The following is a 22,007-nucleotide window of genomic DNA, read 5'->3' on the forward strand; positions in this document are numbered from 1 at the left end:
TTATCAATCTCCGTCACAAAGTTTTCCTTCAGGATTAATAAAGTTCTAAATGATCTCGAATCAACCAAAACATACAGCAACATACAGCATTTTAATAAAAATGAAATAACGACTCCAGGAAATGTATTCATCACGGAGTGCATTAAAATCTTGGCAGTTAATGCAACAGGTTCTTTAAAAAAAACCACTCGTGAGGTAAATAGAGTTTATCTTTACTGAAAACTGTTTCATAATTCATTACAGAAGTTAAGATTTAACGTTTGGTAACAATGACAATACCACACAAGGACACAGGGAAAGAAATCCCGCAGTAAATACAGGCATTCATACAGTTTTCTCTTGGCAATTCTCCAACATACAATCGAACAAACCTTTGGACATAATGTGGGGACGGACACAGACACGTTTGAATGTATTATACGGCTGAGGGACAGAGTCATGACTACATCTGTTCCCAATATCCTCATCTCTAAAGCAAGATAACTGATTAATCAATTGGAAGACAGTTTATCTGAGTTAGTTTAATGTGTGGATGACTTAATTATGTGGAGCAATGCTCCTTTTACTCAAGTCCCATACGAGTCCATTGGACCACTTCACAAACGAGAGACAGCACATGATCTACTGTCATAGCTCTTTTAAATACATCTAAATAATTCCAGTACTGTACATAAAATCACTTAAAAGAAAAAATTAGGAATACTTGGAAAATATGTTGGTTTATGCCCCTGCAACCTTGTTAATGCTTTGTTCAGATGATTTGATGTATTGGGTCAACTTCCACTTCAGAAAGCTCCAGGGATGTCTTACTGTTTTTGTTTTTTTTACACGTGCAATAAGCTCTGTACTATGAATACAGGTCAGTGTTGGTAATCTGAGGGTCAAAGGCAGCAGTGATAGCAGTGTAAGGCTTTACCTCCAAACAGACCAACCTAAACTGTCCGTTTCTCCATAACAAAGCTCCACTGAGAAATCATTACAGTCAAGTTCAATACTCAATGAGAAGGAAAACAAACCAATTTCATTTCTATCATCTCTATCTCATTCAACAATCCAACTGGCAAGTGATAATGCACACGTCATAAAAGTACAAACAGCTGGTGCGCTGAATGACAGATGTTCTCAAGAGATGTCTTTCTGTACAAGATGCATATTTTTGGTTCAAGTATGAACAACTTACTCATAGACGGAGCCACTTCAAGCCAATCTGTGAGGCTGCTTTATATTGGAGCTACAATCAAATATGCTAATTACAAGATGAATGCTTTGCTCGTCCTGAGGCACACTTAAGCCCGTCCTGCATCGTCCTGTTGAAAGTATGAACGATCATAAAATGAAGGGGCTATGGCGTCTTCTCACCGGACGCCAACACAAAGTAGATGGGCTATTTTAAGGGCAACAGTATTTGTATATATAAAAAAGGTCCATCATAATTATATAAAGACAAAATATTAGAAAATTGCATTTACCATTTGGTTGTAGTATGTGTAAGATGCATATACTTGTGTTTACCGTTCCCTTTCATCATTCCTTCCTGCTGCAACATGAGGCACTTGTCTGTTGACGTGGGCAGCATGTGCACACGGGGAATGCTTCTGTCTTATTTCAAATAGTAGATTTTTCAAGAATTAAGAAGATGATTTATTTTACATTTATCTCACACCATGAGAGTCACTCTATGCACCAAGTTTACTCCTAGATTGTATTTATGAGTATAGTGACTGACTTGATATTGTACCTTTGTCTCCCCATCCATAAGCTGCATGTACAGTACAAGACTCCGTTATAAAGTGCTGGACTTGAAATGGACTAATTACCAAAATTGCTGTCAGGCACCAGAGGAGGAAGGAATAAAGAGACAGCGTTAGAAAAGTGTGCCTCTTGGAAAATGGTTCAGTCGCATCAGGGCACGTGACTGAAGATGATTCTGATGATACTTGTCAAATAAAAATTAAATCATTTAAAAAAAATGTACGATGGGGGGGGGGGGGGGATTGTAAATCTATTCAAAAGAAATGATTGGCATTTGTAGACCTTACAAAATGCAGGATTTGCACAAAATGTGGAAGAAAGCGAAGAGTACTGTCACGGTTTCTTTGGCAGTACGGCCCTGGGACATCCTGGGCCTACAGGGACATCATATGCGGGGTGGGAGGCTCTTGACCCCCCTGAAATCCTTGTTAGTTCATAGTGTGGCTGGTGAAACCATTCCTCCAGCCTCACCTCCTGTTTTTTAAGGCTATTGGTGAAAAATGCATCGTTTCAAACGGTCAGCGGTCGTGTCACTGTTGGCTGAGAGCAGCGGGTGGCTGCAGAGTCTCCAGTAAAGATAGGACTGTAGGTGAAGACAGGAGGGCTCGACCTAAAGTCCCTCCAGCACGGTAGCAGGCATATCCCAGCACTCCCGCCACGACGCCCTTCATGACCGTGCGCAACACCCAGCCAAAACGGGAGGGGGGTGCAACACTGAGGGAGAGACAGACAGACACACTGAGCAGCTGTGGGATCGTCCAGACACAGTGAAAGAATGTTTCCATTACTTCCTGAACTCACCTCATGATGTCATTTATGTTGAGCTGCTTCTCCCAGTTGCTCTCTATGCCGGGGACGTGACCCATCCCGACGACTCCCACCACCACAGCAGGCACTTCTATAAAGGAAATATTCAGTTACATAAACCACATATTCTTTATATTGCTCATCAACACTGATGAAACCACGGGTCATCTCTCGACTGAGGAATGAAATCATCCAATGCTTTCGGGGTGGATTTCAGTATAAATGACGATGCAGAAATTATCCTGACAAAATGCACTGCTGAGCATAAACGACACGATTCAGAGAGCATGAATTCCTGTGGTCTCACCGTGAATGCAAACATTTGTTTTTAAGCTCAGTAAAACAGCGAAAAAATGTCCCACTGTTTCTGTGAAAATAAGATATAAACACAATATGACTCAGCATTTTCATTGTCAGTCTCTGTAGCCTGACCATGCTGTCATTACCGGTTGGTTAATTACGCAAGAATTTAGTAACAAATTTGATGACAGATAACACGTCTTGTTAGGGGTAAAGAAAACTACATCAAGCTCAGAAACAATTCTAACGAGACATTTAAAAAGAACAATAACACTCAAACAATTGAAATGTTCAATTCTAATAAGCGATGCATATGTAAAACAACTGTACGCACATACACACAGGATTAGAAAGCTGAAAATCTACAAATAAGAACAATGTGATTGCGAGCTTATTGAACAGTTGAATACGCACTCTGAGTGGTACGGGGGTCCTCCACACAGCGCGTGGCCTGGCGGAGCGTGTGCGTGAGGTAGATGTCTCTTTCAGCCACGATGGTCTGGTGGAGAGCGGGGAACTCGCCGATCATCTCCGACATGGTCTGTTCCAGCAGGTCCTTCTGTTTGCACTTCTCTACGTCTTCTTTACTGAAAACACGACAAACGGTCCAACAGAGTCGTTGGTCGCCACACAGGAAAGGGGAAGACATTCGTTTCTCTTCACACAGTATTAAGTACAGAATGAGGAACAAACAAACAGTAAAATGGGCCAAATGAAGTCTGTATTATTTCTTTCAAAATCCCATTACAGTTTGCATTTACGTTCTTGAAGCATTTTTTTGCATCCACTATTAAAACGTGTCTATAAAAAGACACATATTCTTAAATATTTATAATTTTTGAGGAGAAATTTGTCTCTTTTTACTGCCCTTTAATGCAAAATGAACACATTTCAGGAGCTTTTGACAGGATTGTCAACCCGGGGGCAGAGCTGTTGAGTGGTCAGAAAATTTACTTTTTAAAACATACTTTCAAGCACATATTCCATTTAGGTTTCGCTCTCCGTTTTACACATCGGAGAATGTAACAAGCGCAATCTAATAGATGTTAAAAAGATGGACACATCACTTTATGCAAAAAGCTTCAAGTCAGATTTCAAAGACGCAGTCAGTTCAACAAGTTGGCCGAGTTGCATGTACTCTGTAGAGTGTGTGGTCACACAAGCCCTGGTTCTACACAGAACACACAGCTATGAATGCAGCTACAATTGCACAGAGCTAAAATGTTTGCTACAACAATACCCCCACATTTCAACCTTTTCTCGCGCATGCCGATCATGTGGTGTGTAGATATTGAGAGAGACGGTCTGACGACACAGTGTGGTGTGACGAAAAGGGCCGATGGTGAACTTGTACCTGATTGGATCTGACAGAAAGCAAAGACCCCAGGCCAGACGGGCCTTCTGCCACAGACTGAGAGCTGCAATGGCTCGCTTGAACGTCACAGGGATGGGCCGGTCCCCAAGGTGAAACCTACAGAACGGCACTTGTCCAGCCTGTGTGGAAAGAAAAATAATAATTAAAAAAACTGAATGAAATAAACTGAAACTTATATCCAGCATTCATACATGGTTTGGGTGAAGACTTGACTCCGATTGGCTGCAGGGTGTCTATTAATTACTGATAACGGACAGCAGCTAAGCAGTTCCAGTTACTGATTTGCATCTTGCAAGCACAATGTTAACAATGTTAGTTTAGTGCGTGATTTACCTCTTTGAAAGCCTCCCGAAACTCTCCTCCAGGAGCCATGCCCAGCTGCTCTGTGATGTGAGCTGAAACTTTGAGCAGGAGAATCTGCATGAGGCCAGACATCAGCCCATTCTAACAAACACAGAGCACAGAAACAAAACAAGCATTCACAGAAAGAAATATCAAAACACCATTACTGCATCATTCAGAATATACGGTCCTTTCTTAGCTGTATTTGCTCTCGCGGTTTTTCACACATTGGTAATTCCCATCATCCTGAAAGCCTGACCTGTTTAATGGCCTGCTGAACCTTATCCAGGTTGATGTCTTTGGCTTCCCTCAGCAGTGTAATCTCGTCCATCTTCAGCATCGAGACCCTGTACTGGCACAGCTCCACCACCACAACGTCTGGCTGCACAGCGCGGATCATCTGTGTGGGTATGTGAGACAAATGACAGCCACAGAATAAGAAAGCACAAGAGGGTAAGAAAGAGATGAATGGCAAATGAGCAGTGAGGAAGGAAGTAAAGAGAAAATAAACCAATGTCATCAATGTGGAAGAAAAGACAGGATTGTACAGCATATACAGATGGTGCCAACTAATCTTCAAAAGGTGCTACTCTACAGCGCTTCTCCACATTCAGAGAGTTACGCCACTATTTCACAGCATTGCACATTTTAAAGAGGCTGTAAGTGGCAGTCTGCTGTACAAATCCTGTTGTAAATTGTCTTTGGCTCACCGTGGCCACGTCCTGTTTGCTGCTGTCACTGAAGTGGGCGGTGCCCACCAGGTACAGGAGGCTGCCATCAGGGGCAGTGAGACGGGTCACCGTCTCTGGGAGCTCAGGAGACGACTGGCGGCGCTCGGATCGCAACTGCCAAAGCAGCTCCATTTCATCACCGTCCGCTACACGGGAACAACGGAGACAGTTATTAAAAGGGGCACACAAACACAGCAGGACGACTGTAGTGCTTGATGTCTTACTGTAAGAACTAATGAAACATTAAAAAGAAGGATATTTTGTCATTTTGAAGCAACTTTGAATAGTATTATATTTTACTCGGTTACAAGTTGAACTATTTGGCAGCACTTAAGCCGTAGCTGAATATATCGACAACTGAAGAGATGACCGATTGGTTTTACCTCAGCTGATATTTGATATTAAGGCGATCTAAACTAACTTACTATCATCAGAATTATGAGGTTATCAAATAATCTCTAGAATCAGCGCCCTACTGTGCATTTAGAGATGTTTCTGGTGGAGCAGCACGTTCGCCCGCTGAGTCCGGTTAATCAGGACGAGTGACGAGGGAATTCTGATTCCTTAATTATAAAATAGTTTTCCGCCTTTTTTCCATGGCCCCGACTCCCCGCATCTCCGTTCTCTATATGCCTGCACATCAAAAGTTAGCTCTGCGCTCCATAAGAGCAGTTAAAGCATGGATATGGTTGTGTCAAATGTCTTTTTAAAATATTTTATATCTGAAGCTTCTGTTGTGGCTTTTGAATTTAGCTTTGAATGTCTTACATTATATTTACTGACGTAATAAAAAAAGATGAAAATATGATTTTTTTTTGTTATTGTAGTTATATAAATGTAATTTATGGTGCTGTAAGATTGCTGCTAGACTGCCCTGTTAAAACAGGTGCGAGCCTCCCTGCACCAAGCACACACTTTTAAAAAGAGAGCCGACGTTTGAATAAACATTTAAATTGCCACAATTAAAACCACAATGTGAAAATAGAAACAAGCGGCCGTCCTATTTATTTAGGTTCACGTTCACTTGTTTCTTAAGTTTCATCATCTGTAGTTGATGTTGGATCAATCACCGCTGTGTTACCTCATTCTGCGATAGTGATTCAACAGACATTTATCTAAATAAAAATCATTAGCACATTCAGTTGGATCTGAAATTGTGATTATTATGTGATTATATAATATAAAAGGCTGCTGCAATGACTTGAACTTTTGCACGACAGCGACATGCCAAACAATCAAAGAGGTGTCACACTATCTTTCAGCATAAACACTGTAATTAAAAACACGTACAGATCTCTGCAGGTACACAAGGCAGTTCCTCTTCTGATGGGTCCTCCGATGGGTCCTCCGATGGGCCGACTGACTCATCCTGTCAGACATAAAAACACCAAACTATATCTTAGACAGGGGACATATTTACAACAGTGCACGATTAAGAGGTATTCCTTTCCAAATCGAGCCAGTTTGAGAAAAGCGGGCTGATTTCACATAGTTATGTAAATACTCAGGGCTAGCTCAAATTGCAATGTTTGATAACGTATTCTAAGGGTTACACACCTCTGAATTGTTGTCTTGATCCATGTTTGAAGCACTGAAAGCTGCGTGTGACAGAGAGCAGGATGCAGACATGTGTTACAGTGAGACGTTCACGGACACAGCTAGCAGTAGTGCAGCGTTACTGACTGCTGACGTTGCTTTACGTGTGAGGTCTAAACGTAGCAAAAAATTGTGACACTACACCGTTAATGGGAAAAGTAGCAACTGTCACTCATTTATGAACTGTGAAATCGAAGAGGAATGATATCTCCGACGAGGCCATTATTACGACTAAATATTAGCAACACAAGAGTTTTGCACAACTGAATAAGAAGTAACTTGCCAGGGCTGGTTTACAAACTAGCTAACGGTACTTGCAGGTACAGCACTGCTGAACACTGAGCGTTTCCTGTGGACTCATCGGTCTGGCTAGCTACCGGATGATGAGAACAGCTAATTCAAGCTAATGTAAGCTAGCAAGTCCGGTAAGAATGTCATCAAATCATACCCGTTGAAACGGTTTCACGACAACAAATGCCGCCATTATCAGGTACAATATGTTTGGTAACATACATAATAGTTGTCTAAAAACAAATATCCACAACTTACTGAGCAAGCCTGCCCGTGTGTCAGCGTACTCCATGCCAGTACAGCAGTAGCATTACAGTGCTCGGCTGAATCTGACAGCCGCAGTGCATTCTGGTACATGTAGTCCACGATTGCTGGGACACGCACATTTATTTTTAAAGTGAAAATGTTTTTAATCACTTTCCGTTACAACATTTCACACAGTACAATCAAAGTCTGGACTCTTTTATCCACGTTTCGACTAGACTGTCACAGATGTACGTCCTTTACTTTCTCAATGTTCAAATCTACACAGAAAATCGGTTATAAGCAGAGTTGTAAAGTGCTTTTGGATGCATTTAGTGTGCTTGAGCAGTCCAACAAGGGGAGTTTGTGCCAACCTGTGTCGTGACAATGAGGTGGATCATTTGGTATCCCCACTAAAAGATAATTGGTGCAATGGGAAAAAAGTGTATGTTTACTGAATGCCCCAGGAAAAAAAGATGAGGATTGTATGCATAGGTCTACCGATCATGTAGGTAAGCCCCTGAACCACAGTACTAATGTCTTCTACAGTAGATGTCATGTTGGTGTATGTCAGTGCACGCAGTTCCTTTCATGAAATTGCTGTAATCGTATATGCAGCTGCAAGAAATGTGTATGGAGAGGTTGTGGTAGACCCCCATCCCCTTGTCCACTCTTTCCCTGTGAAAAGTGCTGACATACCTTATAGGCTTGGGTTCTACTACAAATAACAGACCAACTATTCTAACTATTAGTTCCTTCTTGGAGCAGATATTGGCACATTGTGAGACAAGACAGAACTACCGAAAGAAGTTGAGATTGTGTCGCAGATGGCTATCAAAAGCTTAGTCATCGTGTAATAAACCTTCCAGTGAGGCACGATTTAACATCTTCTCATCACTTCATTCACTTCACATCACAGCAGAACACAACAAGTCACATACTCTGAGTCCAGCTCCGTTCTGTCAGCTGCATTTCTGTCTCAGATATCTGGTACCTGTTGGACAATTTCCGTCAGTTTCTCTGAGCAATATTGTAGTTGCACGTCACCTCACAGCCCACCTTCTGTTCTTCTGCTGCTCCTTTATATAATATGCCAATTTACCTTTTATTAATGACCTGCAAATAGTCGAGTCAAGATCTGATACACGTTCATAATGGTGAAATGGAAATGTCAGAGCCATGAAACATGTGCTATATTTGTTTGTAACACCCCACAAACACATCATATACAGTGTCTATACACGTATAGCGTTCTGTGAGATATGATGCTGCAAGCGCAAACATTATTGCCACAAATATATTGTGATCTTTTGCATATTAATTGTGCAGATCTCAACTGTATTGCGTGAGCTACCTTTCTACTTGGCTATTGGGATAAAGGGACGAAGCGCTATCATAGGTGTTTGAAATACATTTTGCTTGAAGCTATAATGCAGTCTTCTTTGCAGATATGCATCTGTAAAGTGTGTATCTTTTTATTTTTTTCAGAACGCTCATTCGTCTCTCATCCTTTCATTTTAAGCCTTTTTTTCTGGTAGCTGTTTGACCCTGCACTGTAGCACCCTGTTGAATCACTGCTGGTTTCATTGGAGGCTGTTTAGCTGTACACAGTCATCCTGAGGCATGAACGTGACATCGTAACCTACAGCAATACTCTGGTCAACATTATCAAACCCGCTAATGTTTGTCTTGTCCTCACTGAGTAATTTTCCTGTCTAAAAAGTTGAGCTTTTACGACGAGGGTTCCATGTCATTTCCTCACGGCCCACTCCACCCATCACAGAAGTGTGTGAGTTAAAGACTAGAGGTGGCTCTTGATAGCTGTGATTGACATGGTGGTCATGTGCGCAGAGTGTGGTGTAAGTGTCCCTCTTCTTCTCCTCCTTCAACATTCCCCAGCAGCGATGAGCTCCCCGGGTCTCTCTGCCAGTCTGTCCCTACGGCGCTCTTCATCCTCTTCTTCCTCAAAGAGAGTATGATGTATACTCAGCAGCTGGTGTGTAGGGACTCTAGTAAGGGGTGGTGGGTCGCACTCAGGGTTTTCCATTTGGGTGGGAGGAGATGGAGGAGGAAGAGGAGGAGAGGACTTGGGACTGAGGGGGTCCTCGCTGGAGGGAGGGTTCGGGCTCACGGCATTTATGTAAGTTGTGGTGGGTAGTGTCATCGTAGCAAAGGCAGTGTTGGTCGATTCTGGAGAGCAAAGCTTCGTTTCTGAAGCGACAAGAAGGAAAGTAGAGGAGATCATCGAATTGTCAAGTGAAAACATAAAAGTATAGGCAGTTCAACCCTTTTAAAAAGACAACAACATCTATACTCACACTCTCAAGGGTCAGCACATTTTAACAACATGTCACAAATATCATACCCATTGTCTGATGGGCAGCTGCATACTAATGCCTTTAATATTTGACCAGTAAAATGTGATGGATTCAACCCTGAACCAGAAAAAGTAAGTGTGAAGGAGAGATCAGGCTTACCTGTAATGGCACCAGACACGTGAACAATAGTGTGTGTGCCTTCAAGGTATACTGTATCCATGTTGTGCTCTGAGGGAAGAGGCTCCGCGGTCATGGCCTCCACCTTGGGCTTACGAAAGGTCAGCATGTACGGGTGGATGTCCAGAGAGAAGTTGCGAGTGTGCTTTTTGTCCATCCCACTCAAATCTACGATTCAAAATGAACAGTCTGACTTAAAAGGAGAACAAAACAGAAAAAAAAGCATGTCATCCCAAAAAGCGTGCGTCTGGAAACAACACAGAAAGCTGAAAGCGGAGTTGTGGGCCGTAAAAGCAAAAGCAATTATCTGAAAGACGCTAATTGTTTTGGTTTTAAAGTTCGTTAAAGCTGAGAGGAACTGCAGAGTTTGATGATAACTGTCTGTGGGTGTGTCGATCCCTTTCACGTAACACATTTGAGCCATTGCTAATATAGGAATTTTTGATGAGCACGGCTTTGAATAAACATTTTCACAGACTTACTATTCATAGCACTAGATACCTTTTATTGCAGGATATTGTGTGCTCTTGGTATCCAGAAGTGGTGCAATGAAGCTGTCTGCCACTGTCTTTCTTCTGACTGGTTTGGGTTTTTCAGGCTTGGTGTTATTTTCCAGACGTGTCAGGGTAAGAGGTTCCTTTACGAAGGACCGAAAAAATGCAAATACAGGTCAATATGTCACAGCTTAAACTTCAGTAGAGGGCCACTTCCGTTGCCTCTTTAGAGAAAGAGGCCTTTATGGAAGTCCACGTTCATATGAACTACTGTGCTGCAGTTAACAAGTTCTTGTAGTTTCAAGAGTACAGTAGAATGTTTTGTCCTCTGCTAGCATTGAATGCTGAATAAATGTTGATGAATTGCAACTCAGGCCTTACCTTGAACGACTGAGGAAGAGGATTTGAGCTCGAGATCCATTTCATCTTTTTGCGGGGCCGTTTGATGACCAGCGGCTCCCCGGCCATCTCTCCCACTCCAAATTCAGAGGGGTCCATGTTAGGATCGAGTGTTTGTATCCCAGAGTCCCTCACAGTGGGTGTAGCGTCATGATTGGATTGTGCGAGCGCAGCCAACAGCTGCCTGACCACATTGTCATACATGAGGTCACTCTCATTGGTGATGAAGTCCAGCCGGTTGAGCGACTTGATGTGGTCCCTGTTCTCGTTGCAGAACATGGCCAGGATGTTGATGTCGCAGAACTGAGACTTCTGCCAGCGCCGCCGTGTTTTAATACCCACTTTATGCAGTTTGTCAAATACAAAGTTGGACTTGCGCACCACAAACAAGTGCAGCAAATTCACCAGGATGATGAGGTTCATGGTGCAGAGCAGAGAGATATCTACTGCAGCCATGATGCGCTGCAGCTGCACAGCAGGCAGCTTACAGTTGACCCTGAGCTTCAGCTCGTAGTAGCTGCTAACGTCTGGCGGCTCACCCAGCGCACAAGTGAACTCATTCTGCCTTTGGCGGGCATAGTAGGAGCTCAGGTAGGAAATGGGGATGGAACTGAGGCAGATAATAGCCAGGTGGCGTCCCAGGTATAGCTTAGCCAGAAAGTTACTTTCGCCCCGTCTCTCCAAATATTTCTCGAACAGGTTCTGCTCGGGGCTTTTCTCCTTCTCTGCGTTCTCTATGATCTCCCTCCTCTCTCGCTCAGTTATGCCAGGGCCTTTGGACTGGATCTGCTTCTCGATCTTTGGGGCTCGGCCCTCAGCGGCTCGATGATAGCAGTTATCAATCTCTTGAAGCAGGAAATTGAGCTCTGAAGTGAGCCGCGTAGAGGCAAGGAACTCCCAGGCCAAAGCAGGAATGTACATGATGCCAGCGAAGGCCAGCAGGGCATAGGGCAGGAACTTGTGTTCAAAGAGTGAAGGCCAAAGGTGAGACTCCACACCACGCACAGCATCCCGCAGCTCGGTCCAGCAGTAGCCTCTTGCATATAGAGCCTGGTCTCTGGTGAAGTTGTGTGGTGTGTAACAGTATATGGACTCCTCTGAGGAAAGTACAGATAGAAAGAGTCAGCCCAAACATTACTTTAACATTTGGGTGATTGTAGCTCAAAACATAAATTGAGTATATTATCTGACTGAAGAATGCTACAATGCTACATCCTGGGTCTTAGTTTCAGAATGTCACTCATCACTGCTATTAACTATGACGTTTTATTGGCAAGATCTGGCAATATGCAAACAGATGAGGGCAGACAAACAGACGGGTTGAAACAAATTCCCCAGTTTAACAATTTGATCTACAGCACTCATTTGAAAGTGAGGAACACATACCTGAAATATCTGTTGCAATCATCCAGTGTACTGTAAAACGGCATACACACAACTACGCTGAATACTGTCGGTCAAAATGTAACCATTTAGTAACTGCATAGTGCAACACTTGTTTAAAACAGAGTTTACGTTGGTGCTCACCTGCATTTCACAGTGCTTACGATAATAGCTCAAATGGGGATTTTGTGTTCAATGCAACATATTCACATTTCCCAGCAAATGTTTTTCATCTATGTGATCTGTTTCATTCTTTTTTTTTATCAACGTTGTATCTCAGAGAATCTTGTATATTCATCCGTTCAGCCCAAAGCGCTGTGTGTCTCTGATAACACTTTTTGAAATGATGGTCTGTCTGGCTCAGAAAGAGGAAGTGAGAGCACTTCTTCCTGTCAAAGTTGTTCTCTATCAGTTATATCTGGTTCAGGGCTGCAGCAGGTCTAATCTTTTGAACTTACAAATGATACACTTGCTGTCTAAATAAACATCATTTGTACTCTTCGAAAAAGTCATTTTTAAAAGTCAGCTCGTGTTCTTTTATGTTGCTGGTCATCAGGACAATATGTGCAATGATATTAGTTTGTCCCAGTCACAGCGGGCAGGATGCTGAGTCATTCAAAATTTGTTTGGCAAAGCCCTAAATATCATAATAAAACACAGTAGTGAGGAAACACTGAAGAACTTGTCTAAACATCCACTTTTTTCTGCTGCTGGATTCAAACGCTCAGTCCCAGATGGTTATTGCTGCTATGCAGAGAGCCTGACTCAGCAGTGAACTAACGTCTCTCCCATCACAGCTGGCCCTCTAACCCCTCCTATCTCTAGCCTTTAGCCCTCTCTAGCTTTCTCTGTCTGCTCCTGTGATGCACTTGTAAATGCTCCTTTTCCTTCCTTGCCTAATCTGCTTACATCCCTTCTTATCACTGTCTGTCACAGAAGACACAAAAGCATTGCATGGCTAACTTGAAATATACAGTTGCTGCTGCCGCTTTGACAGCTTTGCTTTGCAATGAACCCCCTCTAGTGGCAAAAGTCTCACCTGCAAAGTTCCTCGTGAAGACGAGGGTGACCAGCAGGATGGGGATGATGACCGTGCCTATCGTGACAACCCGATCAAAGGGCAACTCCAGTTTGATCTGCACCATGAGGCCGGCCAGCAGCCCGCCCCTCTCATCCTGAGAGGAACCCGGCAGGATCAGCTCCTTCAGCTTCTCACCGGCGAGTAGAGCCGTGGCCATGTCTAAGTTTTGATCGAGGATGTTCTGCATCCGGAAACACAAAGCACTATAACCTCCCTCTGGACTGGAGAGGAGACCAGACCCTCCCCGCTGAAGTTAAATACTCCTCAACACAGTGTGATACACTTGCACACACACAGAGAAATGTGTGGCCAACTTCAGCCTCTGTCACCATGTGTGGAAAAGCAGCAGGTCATATTGTGTACGTCTGCGTTCAGAGCTTTGAGTTTTACACTTAGAGTTTCCCACAGCTCCTCTCTTTTTGAAGAACAATCATGGCGTTCAGAAGCACTCTCCTCGCTCGGCTTCTTTAATGTATATCCATTTGTTTTGCCCCATTTCTACAGCGCCCGGCCTCAGTCCCTACTCTCTGTGTGGCAGGTTGAAGAATGGGCTGAGTTTAGGAGGCGTCCTTGTGATCCCCAGGGACAGGGATTGCCGGCTGAAGAGTTGTTACACAGGCTTCGGACAGGGGAAGCTCTGACCAATCCTTTCCTGAAAGAAAAGATAACCAGTTAGGATGGGACAGTATGTTAAATTGTACAGCGTGGTACAAAATGCCATATCTGGGAACAGGTTCACAATAGGTAATCAGTACAGCCATCTTTAAATAAGCAATATTGTGAATTAGAATTGTCTCATACCTTCCTCAGGAAAGCTCTATGTCCCCATCCATCATTCTGTATAGTGCAGTCATGTAACTGAGGACGACTAATCCTCCCTCTGTGACCAGTGGAGTGTGTGAATGTGGTCACATCTTAAGGGGGTGTTTGCCTTTGATCGAGTAAGGACACTAAAGGGCAAATTTATTTCCTGGGGGGTGGGGGGGGGGATTCACTAAAAAACTGAATTTATTCTGTGATTTTGACAAACGTTCAGTTTGTCTTGAAAAATTAACAACCTTAGTTATTTTTGGACACTGACTATGCTGTTCATCCCCGGCTCGTCTCTGGACTATTATCTCTGTGGAACAGCATGTTCACACTGGGATGTCAGGTGAACTCACACTCTCGTCAGCTAGGATGTCTCGCGTGAGTGCATACATGAGCATGCATAATGCTTGTGCAGTAAATTGGCGCCTGCTGCTTGCTCATTTGACTTGAAAGTTACGCAAATGTCCTCGGTGAGGAGTGTGTAAATACATCAGCCCTTACAAACACCCCTCAACCTCTCGCTCTCCTTCTTCCCCTTTTACTTCCCCCCCCCCTAGGATAGTGTACTTAATATATCTCGAGTGAAACTTGCTGTTTCATGAGTACAGGGGTCTCTCACACACACGGCGAGGAAGATCATAAGGAGAGGACCTTTTTGAAACATCATCACAGAAGAAATATTCAAAGCTGCATGTGTTAATGCTGACAACCTGCAGTCTTATAACTGTCCCTCATGACACACCATACAGCATAAATTCTACACTGCTCTGTCCAGTGACATTCAAGGTAACTATCCACATCCTCAAACACTGTCTCAAGAAAGAGGAAATAAACTTTGCATAATTTAAATTTAAAGGCGCAGCATCACATTCTAGCTGCTGGTCTCGAGGCTGCACTGCTGTCTGTAAGCTGGATAATGCCCTTCGGGTGGGACGATGCTACCGGTGTTTAAAGAGGGAATTCCACATTCTTTGGCTACGTACAGCATCCCGTTTGGCTATGACCCGCGCAGCCGGCTACAAACGAGATACAGCTCGGCTCCAGGACAACAGCTGAAGGAGACCAGCCCCATTCATTCCTTATTAATTCGATGATGGCAAGAACTTTGTCAGCGCTCCTCCATCCGACACTTGTTCTCAGACATTCAGATAACAAATCTGATAACTGGCAGACCAATGATACATCTGAGAAAGATGCAAATACAGATACAAGACCACCATAGAGTATCCGCACTGTTTTGCTCACTTTTGACTCATCAGTGAGTCCCCTATGAGAACACTGCAGGGACATTTCATCAGAGGATCATTATGTTCTAGTTAGCTCGTGTTGAACCCTAACAGGTCTCTGAGACCAGGACTCTGGCATAATCGCAACCAGGAGGACCACACTTCCACCAGAGACATTGCATTGCAGTGAATTGCAGCTGCCCGCAGATGACGAGCCGTTTCAGCACCGGGGCGGCGGATAGTTCCCGAATAGCCAGCCACAGACGAGCTGCTAAACATCAAGTGGTAGTGTGAGCGCGCTGCTCTGTGTGTGTGTTTGCGTGCGTGTGTGTGTGTGTGTGTATGAGAGAAGAGGAGATCCTGCTGTCGGCGGCTCTTGAGTTGCTCAATACCAGCATTACCTGTCCACACTGGAAGGTAGACCAGCACCAGAAAAAACCCACTCATTCTGCAGTGCTAACAACGCGAGCCATGTGTATGCAGTAGCGGGAAATAAGAATTAAAAGAAACCACTCACCATGTCTTGCTGCATCTCCTGGGATGGTAAGAGTTAATCTGCAGTGCGGGCGAGCAGCTACAGCATGTATCCGAGCACACCGGTTTGTTCCGCCTTTTCTCACCCCAGATCCCCTCCCTCCTGCAACCCACTCCTCTCTCTCCTCTCTGCCCTGCCTCTTCCTCGGGAACAAGGGATGAGATAACACATTCAGGTTCTCCGGTTCAGAGCACCATCAGCAATGCGATCGAGATTCACATTCACAAGGACAAATGGTGTGTAAGAGGAAAAATCAATTATAGGCTAATGGAGACATCACTATCCGAGTCATATAATCATTTTTAGAGGTTTATCATTGAATATATAATATAATGATGAAATATTACAGATCTAAAGTCCTATATGAAGAAATTGGTCAAGTGTTACGATGACATCATCAGTGATAAAATATCGTAAAAGGTTACTCTCGTTTGAGAGTATACAAATACTCACTGTAAGGCACTGGCTTTTTTATCGATATTCATCCAGTCTGCGCATCATCTATATATGTGGGACTGACAAACCAGGAAGATGCTTGTCATTCAACCTTAATGGGTGTGACGAACATCTGGGTGTCCTGATGCAGTGCAGGGTAACCTGAAGTTTGAAATACATAGAGCCCTCTGCAACTGATAGTGGAGGAGACTTGATATGCTTGTGTGGAGATATTTACAATCGAGTCTTTTAGGGAAACCCAGTGAAAATAATTCCTTTAATAAAATATATTCTCTCTTACTCTCTCTCTCTCTCTCCCTCCCTCTCTCTCTCTGTCTCTCCCTCTCTCTCTCTCCCTCTATATATATATATATATATATATATATATATATATATATATATATATATATATATATATATATATATATATATATATATATATATATATATATATATATATATATATATATATATATATATATATATATATATATAGATACATGTCTCTGTCTTATCATTACAGAGATCTGGAAGATGTTCATTTTGAGGAACATAAGCAGTGCTCTCTTTTTAAGGTACAACTCTTGCAATTCAGTACAACAGCCCTGCCATACATTCTACCCTTTAGAAGTTTATAATGTTCAGAAATGTGTCAATTTAATGATATGTTAGTCATCGAGGTCATAAGATGGTGTTGTACTGAATATCAGAAACACCATGACCTCAATTCTAAAACATATAATTGAATTAACAACTAAATGACAATGTCAACAAAACCTGAACATATTCATTAAAGTGCAGTCTTTATAGCAGAACAGTTGTATTGGATTCATTTAGATTTGACAAAAGTAATTAAATGGCCACGAAGTGTATGTTTGAAATTTTGGCAAACGAAAACTGGCAATAAATGTTTTTCTCCATGAGTAAAAACCTAAATGCATAATATTTCAGTGTTTTCTTCAATGTGTCACCTTGGCTGTCTGAGGAGTAATCTTATATATATAAGGGAGGGAAATTACTCATTTTAATGAGAATTCATCAGAGTGGATGGGAGGAAATTAACAGAGGAAGATACATTAGCATAATAGCAAACAAGGGTACAGCAATGCTTACACAATTCTGATTTCCAAACAAAGCAAGGGAGTGAAATGTTTTTTTCAGTAAACATGCATGTGAATATGAATCCCATTTAGTGTAAAGATCACATCCTGACATCTAAAAGTAGGATAATAACTGAACAATACTTCTGAGACTGTTATTGATCCAGGTAATTAAAAAGGTAAACAAAATGTATATTTGCTTCTTACCATTCATACTTCATTAAAGGAGCAACATTAAACAACCATAGACCATCATACACACATGTTTACTTACAGGTGATGACAAACATATAATTTTCCTTAATAAAACAGAATTTCAGTTAAAATATTTTACATCAGTAAATCTGCAACTTTGATCATTGATGATGTAATAAGTTGTTGCAAACACTAGCACACCACTGTACATAAGAAGACACAAAGAGGTCAACTAAACGTCAAGAGAGTGCAAAGACAAGTCAGTGTATAGTATAAATAAATATTTTGAGACATCACAAAACTATGTGTTAAGGCCCGAGTGTCAATGTGAAAAATAATAATGAAACTACAGAGAACGTTTTAATGCGCAGGTCAAATAATGCTCACTACAGTAAGCAGGCAAACATTATGTAAAAAACAAAACAGAAAACGGATATCAAATCAAATATGCTGAAAGCATTATGGTCCTAATCAAAAACAAATATTCAAACTTCCCCCTCTTAATCGTTTGTACCTCATTTCCTTCTCTCTTTTCTGCTATGTCTCTCTCTCTCTCTCTCTCTCTCTCTCTCTCTTCATGAACACATCGTTATTGCTTTTTCTTTCTTCCAGTGTGTTCTGTCTCAGGATTGTACTCTTACAGAGTTTCCACTTCTCATCAAACTTCTCTGTGTGCCGTAGAACTGTTCACTGGGCCATTTGGACCACAACTGCCTTCCAGGCTCTGTCTTTGTCAAAATCCTGCAGCGTTCCATTGGCTGCTTGCTGCTGAGGGAGCAGAACAGGAGGAGAGAGAAGAAATGTAGAAGGGGAAAGATGACCAAACATTGAGATAAATGATGTGTGAAGGATGAGCAGCACAATGTGTTTTTTTATGTTTCTAGCTCATATATTTTTATGTCATCATATATTTAAATGTCCCTTACATGAGCTATAGCTGGTGAGAAACATCTGGAAGATAATTCAATACATATCATTCATAAATGTCTCTTGCTGGAGGTGGAGGGACAGGCAAGGAGGAAAAAAGAAAGAAAGATTTTGTGTCCACAACCCCTGCATTTACCCGCCTTACCTCACAGTAATGGGTCTGGGTTTGCATTCGGTCATCGTGTTCTGGCGCCCCCATGCGGAGCTGACTCTTGTAGGAGGCACAGTGCACCACAGTGGCTGAAGTTAGAATTGCCTGCACCAGCAGCAGCACCATCAGAATCAGCAGCAGGATGTCGTAGGATTGCTGGTCCACACACACACACAACACACACAAATGTAATGAGATGATTCTAAATGAGATTTCTCAATGATTCAATCTTGAGTTTCCTCTGAAATCTGTTCTTTTATTTCTCATGCAGAAGGAGCTCAAGGCTGGATAGCTAATGCCTCCTGGAAAGCCTGCACACTGAAAACCACTGGTGAATTGTTACTTCATTGTTACCTCACCTTGGCTGTAGGCACATCATGCAGGAAAATTTCAATAAAGCTGATCACGCTGCAAGAGAGGAAGCCGGAGGCTGAAAAGAGCAGGGGAGACGTCACGCTGCTGATGGCAATCAACACCTCCACCTGAGAGACACCAGGAAGAGAGAAAAGAGGAGCGGAGAAGAAAGGTTTCTAGAAAAAATAGACAAGACGTTTTCTTGGTCATGGTAAAGATAATCCTTCCTCAGCAGACACCCATCCTTTTTAACTCTCATGACACATGGTAGACAAGTAACCTTTCATGAGCAGAATGTCACAAAGTGCTTCGGAATTAAAAAAGAAATGCTCCGCTAAAATCAATACCAGAACAGAGCATTCTCCTGCATCAACATGCATCAAGATATCAGATCTCTTCTCAGAGTCTCTGAGATGAGCTGTTTTCCATACTACCTCTGAGGCCACAGTCATTGAAGTGGATCAGTTTTATGATGATTTTAACTCAAAAGACTTAAGCGCAGAGTATTGTCTCGTACTCACCAGACATCTGTTGGGGTATTCTGACACAACATGACTCGCAATAGCACTCGGAAAACACTGCAAAAGATTTAAGATGAGATACAAAGTTATGTGATAAGGCCAGTTAGGCATCTTAGTAATTACTCTGAGCTGTAATGAATCATAATGAAAATCATATTTTAGAAAGAAAAACTCACAGCAACAAGGATCCAGAAAAATGTGACAGACAAGTAGGGGCCGGGTAGCAAAGCGTCCATGTTGAGGGCAATAATTCCTCCGAATACAGCAGAAATTCCCACAATTACTTCGATTACCTATAAGAGACATTCCTCAGTGATTGATAAGCATTGGCCAGACAGAAATATCATAATGCAACAAAACTGAAAACTACTCACAGAATAGGCTTTAAGAAGTCGAGTGGGGAACACTGCTGGCGTGAGGACCACAGACCTGTCATACGTCACCGGCTAAAAGTTGGATGAAGGTTGAGAGGAGTTAGGATGGAAGAGTGAAAGCTATACGGAGAGTAAAAGAGGAAACACATCAGATGGGGGCTTAAAAGCAATCAGCCACTCAAACACACACACACACACACACACACACACACACACACACACACACACACACACACACTAATACACACCTTCCTGTGGCAGCAGCAGTCCTCTGCAGAGCGGGCTGACAGGATGACAGTACTGGCCATCAACACCTCCAGCACAATCATCAGGATGAGATTGAAGTTGATCTGAGAACAGACAGAGACGCAGAGCAGAGACACAAAAATGCTTTATTTTGAAAAACAACTTAATTCCCATATGTGCAACCGAAGGACTGGTAGTTTCCACTTTATTGCTTTGATGCATTTACATTGACAGCAGAAGGGTTCAGGACCAGTTTACATCCAAACCAAACCAGACATGTGGTCGTCACCGCGAATGTTGACACATACACCACCTGGAAATCTGATACCTTGAAAAAACACAAAACAACAAGACGACACATGACCTTCATTGGTATCAAGCCGCAATCGCCTTGAGGAAATTCAATTCAAAATCCATGAAAACATAATGATCGTTTTGCCTTTGGTGTGTTCATTGTGTTTACTCACTGCAACATGTCTGTTCTTGGCAATGGCGAAACTGGCGATGGCAGCAGGGATGCCCTGTGAAGAACAGCAACAAATGAGCTGCGGAATCCTTCTATTTTAGCAGACAGAAACTTTTGTGTGATCGGCATGTTGACAAGATAGTCTAATCTGAACAACACGTAAACACTTCTCAAGCTACAGCTGTATAGTGATGTGATTGTGATTACACTTGCATGACGGTCACTTACAGAACCTGCAGCACAGCGTAGGTAGTCCATGGCAAAAGGAAACACATTTCCCAGGTACAGAGAGAAACCAGATGTGATGAGGAGACTGCCCTGAGGACACACAGAGGCATGCATGCATACACAAATACAGAAACTCATCAATGTGTTCAACAGGTAAGACTGCACAAGAGTACTGATATTCGGTCTGACACACAAACACAAACACACATATTTAGCAACAACACATAACTCTGAAGTGCCCAGTTAACCAGATATAACACAATACACGTAACAAACAAAATACTGAGAGGGAGCAAACCCATCACATACATCCACATCCACTTTAATGACGTTTGGAATATATTTATTTGTTTCCTCAGAGTAACTTTGCTAATGCATTCGATTAGAGTTTGCACATTCTGGAGACGTATTGTCGTCTCTCCTCGTCTAAATGTGGAAGCACAAAACAAGACTTTGTGTCGCCATGCCACTCCAAATTTCTAGATTGGGATACTGTCTCAGCAGAAGAAAAAAAAAGACCCCAACCTTTAAAATTTTGCGTGTTATGGACTAAATAGGTACACCCTGTGATGTGCCTCCTTTGCTCCTCTCACCCCTATGAGGACACTGTAGAGCCAGGCCCTGTAGCTGAAGCAGGGGTGCTTTAGAGGCTCCGGCTGGGCCAGCTGCAGGTCACTGGCCCTCACGTCCACTGTGAAGCTGTCCCGCTCGGGCCTATACCGCTCCCCCCTGTCTGGTCTTCTCTCCGTTCTCCTGTCTCCCCCTCTCCCCAGCGTCCCACTGCCCCTCTCCAGAATGGGCATGTGGCTGTAGGTGAACTCCTCTCTGGCTGAGAGCTCGTTGCACTGCATCATTGAAACAGCTGGAGGCTAACTTCAATGATGGGATGGGCCGGGTGAGGATTACAGCCTCTGGGAAAGGGGAAAGAAATTGTAAAAGCTGCATCAGTTTCGGTACCTATGTCTTTTGATCTGTTTTTCAACATGCTTCTTCGCTGCTGTTCTCTTCAACATGAGGTTCATGAGTTCATTTTCAAAATGAGGATGACGATCATAGGTAATCAGGAAAAAAATCAATGGAAAGTGCATTAAACTAAAATAAAATGAGCCATCAGACAATTAACGCAGTATGTCAAACCCCCCCCCCCCTT

At 42.7% G+C, this 22,007-nt stretch overlaps 3 protein-coding genes across 4 annotated transcripts; all 3 read right to left on the minus strand.

The window, feature by feature from the left end:
* Nucleotides 1-167: 167 nt before the first annotated feature.
* Nucleotides 168-7,504, minus strand: trabd (TraB domain containing). The gene is made up of 10 exons (XM_079269788.1): nucleotides 7,453-7,504; nucleotides 6,865-6,905; nucleotides 6,598-6,676; nucleotides 5,287-5,453; nucleotides 4,836-4,976; nucleotides 4,568-4,678; nucleotides 4,214-4,353; nucleotides 3,274-3,446; nucleotides 2,554-2,650; nucleotides 168-2,466 (listed from the first exon to the last, which is right to left on the minus strand). The coding sequence occupies exons 1-10, from the start codon at nucleotides 7,484-7,486 to the stop codon at nucleotides 2,283-2,285; spliced, it is 1,167 nt and encodes a 388-aa protein (XP_079125914.1). The 5' UTR covers nucleotides 7,487-7,504; the 3' UTR covers nucleotides 168-2,282.
* A 1,818-nt stretch (nucleotides 7,505-9,322) lies between these two features.
* On the minus strand, nucleotides 9,323-13,476 carry panx2 (pannexin 2; the record flags this gene model as incomplete). Its single annotated transcript, XM_079278866.1, has 5 exons — nucleotides 9,323-9,648; nucleotides 9,915-10,100; nucleotides 10,434-10,569; nucleotides 10,808-11,922; nucleotides 13,248-13,476. The coding sequence occupies 5 exons, from the start codon at nucleotides 13,474-13,476 to the stop codon at nucleotides 9,323-9,325; spliced, it is 1,992 nt and encodes a 663-aa protein (XP_079134992.1).
* Nucleotides 13,477-17,645: 4,169 nt separating this feature from the next.
* On the minus strand, nucleotides 17,646-21,708 carry mlc1 (modulator of VRAC current 1; the record flags this gene model as incomplete). Of its 2 annotated transcripts, none has more annotated exons than XM_079279740.1 (11): nucleotides 17,646-18,355; nucleotides 18,663-18,824; nucleotides 19,028-19,150; nucleotides 19,544-19,600; nucleotides 19,720-19,836; nucleotides 19,918-19,989; nucleotides 20,166-20,267; nucleotides 20,390-20,491; nucleotides 20,631-20,684; nucleotides 20,858-20,947; nucleotides 21,451-21,708. In XM_079279740.1, 11 exons carry the CDS (start codon nucleotides 21,706-21,708, stop codon nucleotides 18,278-18,280), a joined length of 1,215 nt encoding a protein of 404 aa, XP_079135866.1. In that variant the 3' UTR covers nucleotides 17,646-18,277. The 2 variants fall into 2 exon arrangements, with proteins under 2 accessions (XP_079135866.1, XP_079135865.1); XM_079279739.1 differs by having other exon boundaries at nucleotides 17,646-18,358.
* Nucleotides 21,709-22,007: the final 299 nt, after the last annotated feature.

This window comes from Melanostigma gelatinosum, assembly GCF_949748355.1.
Source record: "Melanostigma gelatinosum genome assembly, chromosome: 1".
Taxonomy (NCBI): domain Eukaryota; kingdom Metazoa; phylum Chordata; class Actinopteri; order Perciformes; family Zoarcidae; genus Melanostigma; species Melanostigma gelatinosum.

Coding starts and splice junctions, on each gene's coding strand:
- trabd (XM_079269788.1), bottom strand. CDS start 7,486: ATGGAGTACGCTGACACACGGGCAGGCTTGCTCA. Junction 6,677..6,864: donor ATCAAGACAACAATTCAGAG/GTGTGTAACCCT, acceptor TATGTCTGACAG/GATGAGTCAGTCGGCCCATC. Junction 2,651..3,273: donor GGACCCCCGTACCACTCAGA/GTGCGTATTCAA, acceptor TTTCCTTTATAG/AAGTGCCTGCTGTGGTGGTG.